General features: G+C 31.3%; 1 protein-coding gene across 1 annotated transcript; it reads left to right on the top strand.

The window, feature by feature from the left end:
- Window positions 1-13,753: 13,753 nt before the first annotated feature.
- LOC127107500 (uncharacterized) lies at window positions 13,754-14,166 on the top strand. The gene is made up of 2 exons (XM_051044778.1): window positions 13,754-13,946; window positions 14,040-14,166. The coding sequence occupies exons 1-2, from the start codon at window positions 13,756-13,758 to the stop codon at window positions 14,152-14,154; spliced, it is 306 nt and encodes a 101-aa protein (XP_050900735.1). The 5' UTR covers window positions 13,754-13,755; the 3' UTR covers window positions 14,155-14,166.
- The last annotated feature ends 1,116 nt before the right edge of the window (window positions 14,167-15,282 follow it).

Below are 15,282 nucleotides of genomic sequence, written 5' to 3'. Positions count from 1 at the left end.
TGTTTAGCTTAGGAGTGACATTTTGCAAAAGGAAAATTATCCATATTTGGGCTTCCATGGTAATGTTAGAATTTTTTAACTGGATAGGTTTACCTAACCAATCTATTTCATAAATTTCATTCTCAATGCAAATATAGATGACTATTCTATCATAGTTCCAGTTATTTCCATGAACCTCCCATGAAAAGGCATCAAATTCTCCTTCAAGTAATTCACACGCATCTTCAAGTTAATCATGTATAGCGTCTCAGTCGTATGGAGTTTGTCTTCCTCTTACCCATGAAGTTCTTTCAAGCATTTCATTTTCTCCTACAAGTTTGGCATTAGAATAGAATTCCCTTATGATATCGACATTGATTTCATATGGGGGATTTGCTAAAATTTGACATCATTTACTGTTTATTTCTTGTATGAATTTGGAAAATTCTCTTGGTTCTTCTAATTGAATTCTTCTTTCTGCCACTGATTGCCTACTCCTAAGCTCTTTAAAAATACCTATCTGATCTGAACTCTTGAATCGATTTCTATCATAGGGTATTCTGGATGATTCTATCTCGGATTATCTTTTCCGTCCAATAACGTATTTATTTTGGGATATCTATACAAAATCACATGAACATATATATTTTTTTATTGTGGTTAGTTCATTTATAAACATGGAAGATTTCTACTCTCGTGGCCACTGTTTTGTTTTCATGTTCTCATTAGGCGAGGCTCATAGCTTGCCTAGCGTAACAACCTTCTTTAATCTAGAAACTTTCTTGATTGCGGAGTATAGCAGTGATATAAGAATACATGCAAGTGGTGTTTTTGATGTTCTCCTAAAATTTATCAACATACATTGGGGGTTTCATTAATGGCATACATGGTATGATCATCTATTATTTCCTATGTTCAAGGATATCTCTTATTAATAAAACTTATTTAGTTAGCATAATCCTAACCCTAATTTTCCCTCCAATTTCCATTGACACATCACCTCTACATACAATAAGTGGCATTCCATTCTACCAATGTCACTATGCAACTTCCTACTACTATTCACGCATTTCAATCACACTAATTTCTTATCTCCATAAATGACACATGACTTCTCACAATGCATATCCACTACTATAAATGTGTAACACATAACACATCTATCTCTCATCTTCACGTCCTTTTCATTACTCTCCTTAATGATTTTGCCTTTCTCTTCCCTCCTCATACTATAAACCCGAAAAAATATCATCACATTCAACCCATCAAACTCGTGTAACGCACATTAATATGGATGACATCAAACTCGCCATGCTAAGTCTAAAAGATTCTTTTTCTACTTAAGTTTTATATCTCTCAAAAAAATATGGTGAATTTCTCTTACTTGACTAACTTTTATTCTATTTCTTATTTCTTAGATCATATTGACACTACAACAAATAAGATATTTCACGATGAAGCTTTCACCTCGAACATTTAAAAACCAAGAGGATATATCTTGGGAGCGCCACACTCTATTTTTTTTAAAAAAAATATACAACCTATCCCCTCGGTTTTCTTTAAAACCGAGGGATATAGCTATAAGGGAGCTCGCTTTGAATATCAATTACTCCATTTTATGTTTTTTCAATGCTTTAATCTTTTTTTCAGTTGCCGCCTTTCCAACTTCCCTTTTTTCATTGTTAATCTTTTTTCTTCATTTTTTATCAGTATTAACCTCAGTTACATGGTCCAACTGAGAGGTAATATATTTTGCATTAAGATTTTCAAATCAATTATTTCAAAATCCCTTTTTGATTTTTGATTTTTAATTTTTGATTTTTGAATTTTGATTTTATATAATCAAATCCCTAAATTTTTCTAATAAAACTGACATGATAGATAGTTTAAATGTATTCCCAGAATATGGCGCTATGATGCTTTTTATATTTTTTTAATTAAAACATACACGTCGATTTTTTTTGGAAAATCGACGTGATTTCTCTTTTGCACGAATACTTTAGAGAACTAGACTCTAACTTTTCATTACCTATCGACGTTCTAACTTCATATCGTCATTTTCTTTGCAAAAACCTTAGGAGATTTTCATTGTAACTCTCATCAGAACTCTTCCAATAGTTGGCATTCATCAACACTCGAATATCAAAAGTCATCACGTTGGAGGTACATTTGCTCTTCTTTTTCACGTTTGTTCTTTTTCCAACAATAGGTTTATATCACCAAAATGGCTTATTTCACTGAGATGGTTTCTATTGATCATTTATTTTTTCCATTTTGATCACTAAAATGGTTTATATCACTTAAATGTCTTTAATATCACTGAAATGACTTATATAACTGAAATAGTTTCTCTTGATAATTTGTTTTTCCATTTTAATAACTGAAATATTGTTAGTTAGTATGTTCCTACATGTTGTTCTTCTTCTATGAGTCGTTTTTCACTTGCATTTGTTTAACTAAAATGACTTTAGTGTCACTGAAATGACTTTAGTATATGTTTGGATAAGCTTCTAGCCAAGCAAACATAAGTCTGCAAAACATTTCAAGACAAAATTATGTGAAAAAGTTGAAGCTCCAAATTGGAGTGTTATAAAACCATACATTTAGGCTACTTGAAACGTAAAAGCAAATAGGCACTTAGTATCACTGGAATGGCTTTAGGATTCCTTGCATTTATTTCTATGTGTTGTTTATCACTTAAATCATGTTAGTTAGTATGTTTATTTATTTAGATAGTCATGGCTAATTTGATAAGCACCTTTCATGCAACATATGTTGCAACCTCTGTTAATACAAAACGTAAAAGAAAAACTAGAGGCGCCACAATGTATACCAAGGTGAAAAAAGCCCACGAAAAGGGTATTCTCTACTAGGTTACAGTTGATGTTGCAACCGGAAAGACTTATGGTGATAAAGTTGAGGACTTTATGGGTTACATTGCGTTATAAGGTAGAAGTAAAATGAGTATTTTTATAGATAGTTGGCACAACATTGAAGATGATTTAAAAAATAGCATATGGACCAATATTATGGTATTTAGGATAAATTTTATGATTTATTTTACAAGTATATATGATCCTTTGGTTTTTTGTTTAATACTAATAACAATTGTATTATGTAAACATAAGAGGTGTTTGATGTTAGTCCAGATGATAGTATGGTGAAAAAAAATTGCTTAATTATGCTGATGAGCGATAGAGGGTCTTTAAGACACAGTTCACCCGTGATTATATTATTAATCTAAGAGATGAAGATTACCCTGAATATAAGCCTCCATACTTGATGTATTCATTTATTGATCAGGATGTTTTAGAGAACTTTGTAAAGTCTCGCACCACTCCTAAATTCTTAGCTAAGAGCCAAAAAGGAAAGTATAATAGATCTAGAATATTTGTCCATATAGGTTATCTTAGGGAGGATATGGAAAACGTGAAAAGAAGATGATGGAAGAAAAAAGAAAACAAAGGGAATTGGAGATGGGAGATTCTATAAGCCTTGATCACACTCCATATCCACCATCACGCCATGAGAAATAGAAGAGGACACGTCAAAGAAAAGGCGTCGAGTTCACATCAGAGGCTACACGCAAAGTGGTTGAAAAGATTGTAAGTAGATACCTTTTATAACAATATTTATTTTAGTTAAAATGATGAAATTTTATGTTTTGTAGGATGTACTGGTTGAATAATCCAAATACGTCCTCTTCATTCCACAAGATCGTCATGAGATCTTGGTAGAAGCGATTGGAACCAAGGATCATCTTGGGCATATTTGTGGTTTTGGAAGACGTGTTGGCTCCAAGTCACATTTTGGACCATATAAATCATGTAGACAGGTAAGCCATATGAGAAAGATTGAAGAGATAATTGTTGTACAGGTGGGGGGAGGTAAGGTAAAAATGGACTCAGGAGGAGAGGGAGAGTTGGTTGCAGTAGGTGCAGGAGACTGTCTAGAAGAAGCAAGAGGAGCGAAAGAGGTTGGTTGAGGAGGAGAGAAAAAAGTAGAAGGAGGAAGAGCTTGAGAGGATGTCTAAAAAGTGTACACAAGATGTGCTTGAGGTATAATTATAAGTAAAAAAATTGTGTTGTATGTTGTTGTTTTATTGTTTGCGTATTTTAATTTTTGTATTGTATGTTTGTATTTTTTATGATGCAGAAATTAAACTCATTGGGTATACTCAACTAATCAATTTCAAATTCTCAGTTGTGCATTCATGATAAAGTTATGGGTGATACAAACACGAAAGAAAGTTATTCTGCTCACCAGGACAATATTAAAACCACACCACCACAACTAGGTAGCACAAAGAGACTTTCAATGACATTAGATAGTATTCCAGATATCTGCTAGAATATTAAATTAAGTCATGATCCAGACAATATTTTGTACTTACTAAGACTTCTGTTATGGAATTTTTGAAGGGGGTGAATGTATAGACAATACCATATTACAATATTGGTGCTCATAAGTATAATTTATATGTTGATTTCTATTTATATTCATACGTTCTCGTACTTTAACATAAAGATTTGACTCTTGCAAGTACTTGCATGAGATATGTGTCGAAAGGAATTTAAGAAATAATTGTTTCATAGATCCAAGGAATATTAGCCTTCATAGTGGTATATTATCAAACAATATCACGCTTTACGTACAAGAGAAGTTGTTGAACGAGAATAAAGAATGTTATTTGACCCTGTTTTTCTGCCCGTAAGTATTAATTTGTGTTTTTATTTATAAATAAATTTTATACATATTATTAACTATTCTAAATGTTTATGCAATAGTAATTGGCAACTAATAATTATATGTCTGAAGCAAAATGTTGTAGTTGTGTTTTGCTCGTTGCACAAGAAACATGAAGAAGTTATAATTAACGCTTTGAGTGTGTAAGTAGTATTATTTTTAATACTCAAACTTTACCTTTAGTTTTGAATAGTTTTAATTTATGCTTAATTTTAACCTACATGTGTAGAGCGGTGGAGGGATACAATACAATTAAACGTAATATACTTGGTAAAAATCCAAGGTTCAATTACCCTAAAAGTAAGTATATTACTTATGATTTTTGACATTCTTTTATTTGTGTGTATTAGTGATATAAATATATGAAAATTATTTGTAGTTGCGAAAATAACCCGACAACTATTCTTGTGGATACTTTGTTATGAGACAAATGTTTTATATTGTCTCCGAAGATATTACAAATGGAATGACTAAGCATTATGTATTAGCTTAATCCATATACATGTAATAGACGTATATTTATTAAATTAATATTGTTTTTATTGTTAGGTTATCATAATTTAAATTTTATTATAATTATAGGAGTTTAGCGACAACTCATCATTCTCACAAGAAGATGTAGATGACATCCGATCACGTTGTGCCGAAGTCTTCTTATCTTGTTATGAATCTCCACGAAAATAGTTTTTCTTAGTTATTATAAGCATAATATATATATATATATATATATATATATATATATATATATATATATATAGAGAGAGAGAGAGAGAGAGAGAGAGTTTCATTTTTAGGTGTCAATATGTAAATTTTGTATTCCGTGTTGATGAGAATAATATAAATTTATACATTTGATTTTGAACATAATGTAAGTCTTGTATGTTGATAAGAAAAATATAAATTTGTACATTTTAATTTGAAAACTATGTAAATCTTGTATTCTGTGTTGATGAGAAAAATGTAAATTTGTACATTTAAAATGATTTGATTTTGGTTATGTCAATATTTTGTTTCTATGTAAAAAATGATACATTCCAATCAAAATAATCTTTAAAACAAATTATATATGGTAATAGATAAGATTTAACCTCTCGATTATTAACTAAAATTGACGTACCAACATAACTTATCCCTTAAAGAATTACACCCCTTATCCCTTATTAATAAAACTTTCTAAGTTAGCAAAACCCTAAACCTATATTTTTTTCTCCAATTTCACTTACTACATAAGCACTAAATATATTAAATGATGTTCACTTATACTTATCCCACTACCCAACCTACAACCACATAGTATGTATTCCAATACCACTAATTACATATCCCCACAATTCAAAACTAACTTTTCATAATGTATAGACACCGCTCATAATGTAAAAAAATGTTACAATGCTAAACTCGTCTTTATTATTTCTAAAGTTTCAATTACGATAATCATGAATGACGATATTCAATGATGATATTTTCATCAAAGGGTAATTTTAATCTGTTTAAATTTTCAAAGAATCGCGATTAATGATTATGATGACACATCCATATAAAAAATCTAATTATGTGTCTCCATGACATGAAAACATTATATCATTTAATGAAACTATACATTCTAAGAAACATTAAATATATGCCTTTTTACATCAACAAGAACATAAACGATGTCTCTCTTAGTTTCCATAGTCCTTGCTTTGTCTGATTAACTCTTCAATGCTTTAGAAATTGATATATCATTTAACAAATCTCTACATCAACATTACTAATTAAAGGCTATCATATTGTATCAAGTTTTGTTATCCTCTAAACCATTTGTGATGGTTATGTTAGTCTCCATGACACAAAAATAGGGTCGGCTCAACACTTATAGAATCGTAAGGCAAATTCCAAAATAAAATTGTTTAATAAAATAAAATTTATATTTATATTTCAAAATATTAAGAGATGAATTATTCATTAAATGTTAATTATTTATAAATAAAATACAATTTACATTTTATAATATATAAAAATAAAAAAATCATATTATCCTCAATTATATTAAAATGACTATCTAATAAAAAATAAAATTGAATATTTTATCCTACCTACAAATAACTAAACAATCACCTACTTATTAAAGAAGTTAAAATGAAATTTTAAAAATAAGAAGAAAAAAAATTACATCCTAAACCCGCAACACAAAAGCCAAAATGAAAAGAAAAAGGCAAGATATTACGAACATTGTAAATTACAATTATAAAAATATGTGCTTTATTTTCTCACTTGATATACATTTATAGTCACATTGGTTAAAAATAAATGATGCCCAAGGCTACCTAGGTGGCCTATCCCTGTGGTCGGACATGCACGAAAACATTATATCATTTAATTAAATTTTAAATTCTAAGAAACTTAAAATATATGCTTTTTATATACATTAAGTCACTAATAAAGACACTCTTTATTTTTCTAATGTATGATTTGTGTGACTAATTTATCAATGCTTTGGAAATTGATATAGCATCTAATGACCCTAAATCCTAAATCATAAACTTCTACATGCAATAAATGGCATTCCCTTTTACCAATGTCACTATACAACGTTCAATCAGTATTCACGCATTCCAATCACACTTATTTCTCATCCCTATAAATGACATGTGACTTCCTAGAATGCATATACACTACTATAAATGTCTAAAACATAGACATCCATCTCCCATCTCCACTTCCTTTTCACTACTCTCCTCAATGATTTCACATTTCTCTTTCATCCTCACACTATAAATCCGAAAAAAATATCATCACCTTCAACCATCAAAGTTGTGCAATGCACATCAATATGAATTACATCGAGCTCATCATGCTGACTCTAAAATGTTTATTTTACTTTAGTATTATATCTCTCAACAATATGGTGAATTTCTCTTGATTAACTAATTATTATTCTATTTCTAATTTCTTATATCATATTGATTTGTTAGAAATTACTCATGAATATAAGTACTATACTATTATCAAATTGGAATTTTGAATATACTATTTGTCCCTTGATCCATATAAGATATTCCAATCTCTTGGTACTCTTTACATATTTCTCATGTAATTTTAGTTTTGGCATGATACTTTTACTATAACTATTATAACAATTGTTTATGTTTTTTTTTCATTTCAATATGTGACTACACGTCTTTCTCTTTTTACTAAAGATTTTGAAAATATAATTTCAAATTTCATTACTTTAATGGAAATAAACATTAATGAGTTTCAACTATTTATTCAACGTAAAAAGAACTGACTAGCCTTTAATGATTATCTACATTGATAGTCGTTTTGCATGTATGCCTTTTTGTATTCACGAGAATATTTAAAACTATAATTCATGTAAAATTACATTATATTAATTAATGGTTATTATTTCATGGAGGCTTTTGCTATCTCTGGCGCGTTTTTGACATATATCTTAGTCTTCATGCAGTAAAACATAATGACTTTTAATCAATATCTACATTGGTAGAAGTTTGCATGGACACATATTTATATCCACGAGGGCATTTATTTCTACTAAGATAGTTCACGTATTGATTGTTTTGTCTGTTTAAGTCTTCAACGCTTCTTAAAAGAAGTATATGACATTTAAGGAAGCCCATAATATTTTAAAATTCTATCCATGATGATATTTATTACTACTCTGTTAGCTTTCATAATGTTTGCTTTGTATGTTTAAGTCCTTAATGCTCTTTCAAGAATTACACCCCTTATCCCTTATTAATAAAATTTTCTAAGTTAGCAAAACCCTAAACCTGTATTTTTTTCTCCAATTTCATTTGCTACATAAACACTAAATCTATTAAATGTTTTTCACTTATACTTATCCCACTATCCAACCTAAAACTACATAGTACATATTCCAATCCCGCTAATTACATATTCCCATAATTCAAAATTAACTTTACATAATGTATAGACACCTCTAATAATGTAAATTAATGTTACAATGCTAAACTTGTCTTTAGTATTTCTAAAGCTTCAATTATGATAATCATGAATGACGATATTCAATGATGATATTTTCATCAAAGGATAATTATAATTTGTTTAAATTTTCAAAGAATCGCGATTAATGATTTCGATGACAAATCCAAATAAAAAACCTAATAATGGGTCTGCATGACATGAAAACATTATATCATTTAATGAAACTAGACATTCTACGGAACTTTAAATATATGCTTTTTACATCAACAAAACATAAACGATGACTCTCTTAGTTTCCATAATGCATGCTTTGTCTGATTAACTCTTCAATGCTTTGAAAATTGATATATTATTTAACAAGTCTCTACATCAATAATACTAATTAAAGTCTATCATATCGTATCAACTTTTATTATCCTCTAAGACATTGGTGACGGCTATGTTAGTCTCCATGACACAAAAACAGGGTCAGCCCAACACTTATAGAATCGTAAGGCGAATTCCAAAATAAAATTGTTCAATATAATAAAATTTATATTCATATTAAAAAATTAAGAGATAAATTATTCATTAAATATTAATTATTTATAAATAAATACAATTTACATTTTATAATATATAAAAATAAAAAATTCATATTATCCTCAATTATATTAAAATGACTATTAAATAAAAAATAAAATTGAATGTTTTATCCTACCTACTAATAACTAAACAACTAGCTACTTATTAAAGAAGTTAAAATGAAATGCAAATGAAATTTTATAAAGAAGAAAAAAAAATTACATCATAAACACGCAACGCAAAAGCCAAATTGAAAAGAAAAAGGAAAGATATTACGAAAATTGTAAATTACAATTATAAAAATATGTGCTTTTTTTTCTCACTTAATATACATCTATAGTCACATTGGTTAGAAATAAATTAGGCTTAAGGCAGTAGCTTAGGTGGCCTATCCTTTGGGTCAGGCATACACGTAAACCTTATATCATTTAATGAAACTTTAAATTCTAAAAAACTTAAAATGTGTGTTTTTTTGAATACATGAGGTCATCAATGAAGACTCTCTTTATTTTTCTAATGTATGATTTGTGTGACTAATTTTTCAATGTCTTGAAAATTGATATCACATTTAATGACCCTAAAGCCTAAACCATATATCTCAACATGCAATAAATGGTATTCCCTTATACCAATGTCACTATACAACTTTCATTCAGTATTCAGGCATTCCAATCACACTTATTTCTCATCTCCATAAATCACTACGCCAAAAACTGGAATAGACAGCGCACCTTAGAGGGCGTTTTATTACAAAAGCGCACTCTAAAGTGAAGAGAAAAAATAAGGAGCGAACAACTGGAATAGACAGCGCACTTTAGAGGGCGCTTTTGTAACAAAGCGCCCTCTAAAGTGAAGTGAAAAAATAATAAGGAAATGGAGGGACACCAATAGAGGGCGCGTTTATGAAAGCGCCCTCTAAGGGTACCCTTAGAAGGCGCTTTTAAAAAAGTGCTCTCTAAGTCCATGTACATTTCCAGTTTATAAGGCGCTTTTGAAAAGCCTTAGAGAGCGTTTTTAGAAGCGCCCTCTTAGGCCCCCTTTAGAGGGCGCTTTTTTTACACAAGCGCCCTCTAAGGTCCCCTTTAGTAAACATTAAAATTATAACATATACTGCATGTCTCTTTATTTTCCCTCGCTATATGCTATTTCGTTTACGTAACTGGGTTTTCTCTCTACTGCGATTACTCTCTACTGCGATTACTCTCGTCCTCCGTTCGTTCTCCCTCCCTCACCGTCGTCGTCGTCGTCGCCTTTTTCTGCTGCTGCGTTCACGTTCACTGAGTTATCTGCGTCCACCGTCGCTGTTCACTTTCTTCTCCATCGTTACCGTCACCTTGAAGGTATTTCTCTCAATAGTTTGTATTTTCAGGTGTTTGATTAGGGCATTTTCTAAACTGAGTTTTACATTTTGTGCATTATGTTGATTAATGTTGTTTAGGGCAAACGAGCACTATATGGTGTTCATGAGCACCTTGTTGAAAATCATTTTTTGTTATTTTTTTGTGTATGGTTTTGATCACTGAATGTTGTATGTTGTATGGTTATGTAAGGTTTTTTATTTCTGATTGAAAACTGATGTCATTTGGAGTGTGTTTGAGCTTGTGCTTGGAAGTTTGATGATTATGGATGCAAGTTTGTTCATGTTCCAAACACCATAAGTTTGCATTGGTCTTTTGTATGCAGTAGGTGTGTGTGAGTTTGTATTCAATAATGATGAAAAAAAGAGAGAGTTTAGATTGTTGTAACATGAGAGAAATGGAAGGTATATGAATGTGTTTTTTGTGTAGCTTCACGAATATGGTCATTGTCTTACTTGGGTCTTATTGAATCATTTCTATATTACAGATAAAATGGCTAGTAACCAAGACGATACCCATGACGCGAGTGGATCACGTAACAATGTTGAAAATGAAATCAAACGAGGATTGACTGTTATGAAGTCAATCATTCGTGCAAGAGACAAGGGTGAAAAATTCGAAGTACATTGGAGTGTAGAAGACCAACTAATTGAGCCTAACGGTTCAATGTTGGCAAGTTACATTGGTTTCCTTGTTCGACAACATATTCCGATTACATGTGATAATTGGAGAAGTCTGGAATTGAAGGTTGGCAAAGAAAAAATATGGTCCGAGATACAGGTACTTACCATATATTGTTATATGTTTTTTTTGTTGACTATTTGTTGACCATATATTGTTATAATATTACTTATAATAACACACTCCATGTGTATGTTTTTTAGAGATCCTTTCACATCGATGAAAGCCGGCAAAAATATTGTATTCAATTGGCCGGAAAAAGACTCTGAGGATTTCGATCCTTTTTGTCCAACAAATTTCTCAAGGATGAGGAAGGAAAATTTGTTGAAGCAGAACGGCCAATGAAGTATGCGGAGATTATTTCAGCCGAAGAATGGGATAACTTTGTCGCCAAATGAAGAAACGAAAAATTCCATGTAATGTCTATTAATTATGGTATTATACAATTGTTAAGTTACTTGGTTCTGATATGCCTTAAACTTTTTTATCCAGGAAGTAAGCGACAAAAATTAGAAAAGGGCATCAAAACCCGCGTATCCGTACAAAAAAGGGCGTACGGGATATGCACGGTTACAACAAAGAATTGTGAGTATATTCAAATGCTATGAGCTTATACATTGTCACAATATGTTATAATTGATGATCTTATAATCTGATTCAATGTGTAGCTAGTCGAGGAGAAAAGTGACGCAACATCTCTTCCGGAGCACGTATTGTGGAAGGCTGCTCGGGTTGGGAAGGATGAGGTTGTCGTTGAAGCGGTTCAAAATGTTTATGATGAATGTGTAAGTATATATAACATTATTTCTTTAATTATATCGAAAAAAAATTTAGACATATAATTCATTTTTAATCTCCTCTAATAATATTTCAGGAGACTCTATCCCAAACCTTACCTTCAACCGAGGTCCAGGATTGTAGGAGCCTACTTAGTCGAGTACTAAATGTTCCTGAGTATTCCGGTCGTGTGAGGGGTAAGGGTTTTGGTGTGACTCCGTCGTCATTTTATAAAAAACCAAAAACAAAAAATCCTACCAACAAAGAGGTGATGGAGACCTTGGCGGAGTTAAGGGCACAAGTACTCAAACTGCAAAAGGAGAACGCAAGGTATAGAGAGGAAAGGCGCGGTTCCGAGGCAAAAGATACTAGTGACCGAGCTAGTATCAATTGTCAACCGAAATTTCCCGAGGTAATTATATATGTTATTATGAAATTAAAATAGAATTTTTTTACTTGACACATATACACGTTAACAATAACATATTTATTATTGGTTTAGGGCATTACACCTTGTCAGCTGTATCTATCGTCACCAACTTATCGCATAGTTGGCAAGGGAAAAGTGCACAACACTTCGGGTGAATTACTTCACCATAATCCCCTCCCGGTGGGATATATGAAAGTTTCGGTTGACCTTGTATTAGATACGGACGCGCTTCTACCATTACCGGACGTTGTTTCAGAGACAACGTTGATGCGAGATGCAGTCGGATCCTTTGTTGGATGGCCGTCAGATCTAATTTTCCCAGATGTCGAGGTATATATGTTCTAAATGATTATGAATATTTAGTATTCACATTTCAATTCAGCTACAATTATGATATTTAATCAATCCTTATTACATGGTAATGTTAGACTCCTACAAGACCCACACATAAAGCTGGTAAAGGGATTTTAAGACGCATCGAGTCGGTTGCATCTCAAAAAGAGGTACAAATATATATACCCATTGAATTATATACGCAACGATTTTGTTGCATCACAAAAAGTCATGATTTAATTTATATGAATTTTTAGGTTCCTGGTCGAATGTTGAAAAAAGCTGGTAAGGATATTCCAACGAAGTCCGGGATAAAAACAAATCCTAAATCTCAAAAAGAGGTACAAATATATATATACCCATTGAATTATATACACAACGATTCTGTTGCATCACAAAAAGTCATGATTTAATTTATATGAATTTTTAGGTTCCCGGTCGAATGTTGAAAAAAGCTGGTAAGGATATTCCAACGAAGTCCGGGACAAAAACAAATCCTAAATCTCAAAAAGAGGTACAAATATATATACCCATTGAATTATATACACAACGATTCTGTTGCATCACAAAAAGTCATGATTTAATTTATATTTTTAGGTTCCCGGTCAAATGTTGGACAAAGCTAGTAAGGAAATTCCAACGACGTCCGGGACAAAATCTCAAATTATGATGCGTCTTGAGAAAATGGTGGAAGAGTCAGATATTATGCACGGCGCCATCCGTAGTGTAGATATGGATGAAGGTGTTTTCGGAATTTCTCATTCCGAATTAATTGCAAAGGAGGACATGCAACAACTTTTTGAACACGAAGAATTGGGCATCGCTGTCATTCATACATACATAAGGTACTCTGATCAATCTATTATTTACTTAGTTGAACAATTTATTTACACATTTCAATGAGTAGTCTAATGTTTATTATGTTTCTATTTAGGGTATATGTATGACACATTGATGCGGGGAACTGAATTGTGTAACCGATTCAATTTTATTGCTGCTTCCCGTATCAACACAACGTTTATAACGAAAAATCCAACATCCGTAATGAATGAACTAGTCGATAGATTCATGGTGGCCGGCGATAATACTACACCCAGTTTGTATTTTTTACCGTTTAATTCTGGCAACGGGTTAGATTTTCTTTCTAATAATTTCATTCTAATCTATGTATATCTTTTACGTAGAAAATTTTCATGCATCTAAATTTTTGTTTTATTTTACAGTGGTCACTGGGTGTTGGTTGCTATGGATCTTTCGAGACTAATGGTGTATTATCTCGATTCGTTACCGGGTAATTGGAGTAAATATCCGAGTATGAAGAAGACGGTTGACGCGTAAGTGAAATTCCCCTAAATATTTGTGTGTATTTGTATATTTAATTATGTCTGTCAGATTGATCTCAATATACGTTTTTATTTTGTTAGGGCAATACTAAAATTTAGATTGAAAAAGAATTATCGTAATAGGAAGGACATTACCTGGGTCAGAGTTCAGGTATATATTAAGTTTCTTATTTTTGCTTATAATAGTGTTTGTAAGAAATTAACTATATATATATATATATATATATATATATATATATATATATATATATATATATATAATATATATATATATATATATATATATATATATATATATATATATATATATATATATATTGTTTGTTTTTCTGTGTAGTGTCCTCAGCAAAACAATTCGATCGATTGTGGATTTTTTGTATTGAGATTTATGAGAGATATCATTGCGTTGAATCGTATAGACATCCCAAAAATGGTATGGAATAATAACTTAGGGTTTATTTTAATATTATCGGATATTTCATCTAATTTGTTACTAAATCATGAATATGTTTTATTCTCTTAATTGTAGTACTTTGACGAATACAAATCTTACTCAAGAGCTCATTTGGATGAAATGAAGGATGAATTGTGTCAATTCATTATTGATCATAGAATCATATAGGTTGTAGTTGTTGTACATATATGTATGGAATGTTGTTGTACATGCATGAATATCAATATATTAATGTTGTATATATGGAGGATTAATGTTGTATATAAATGGATTCATGTTGTATATATCAATGGATTAATGGTGTATAACATTGGATTAAAGGATGAAATCAATATGAATTTTACACTTTTGCAACATGCGAACAGGTTCCCAATTAAATACCCACTGTTTTTCAAACAATTTTTTTTAAAATAACTAACACTTTAGAGGGCGCTTTCTGTAGGAAGCGCCCTCTAAACACTTTACATTGACAAATTTAGAGGGCGCTTTGTCCAGAAAGCGCCCTCTAAGGTGGCCCTTTATGGACCACTCCAGAGGGCGCTTTTTTCTGAAAGCGCACTATAATGTGGCCCTTAAAGGGCCACTTTAGAGAGCGCTTTCTCCAGGAAAACAAAGCGCTGTCTTTACCTATGTCAGCGCCACTTTAGAGGGCGCTTAAAAGCGCTGTTA

The sequence above is a fragment of the Lathyrus oleraceus genome, chromosome 7, assembly GCF_024323335.1.
Source record: "Lathyrus oleraceus cultivar Zhongwan6 chromosome 7, CAAS_Psat_ZW6_1.0, whole genome shotgun sequence".
Taxonomy (NCBI): Eukaryota; Viridiplantae; Streptophyta; class Magnoliopsida; order Fabales; family Fabaceae; genus Lathyrus; species Lathyrus oleraceus.
This window is presented reverse-complemented; position numbering and strand designations above follow the sequence as displayed.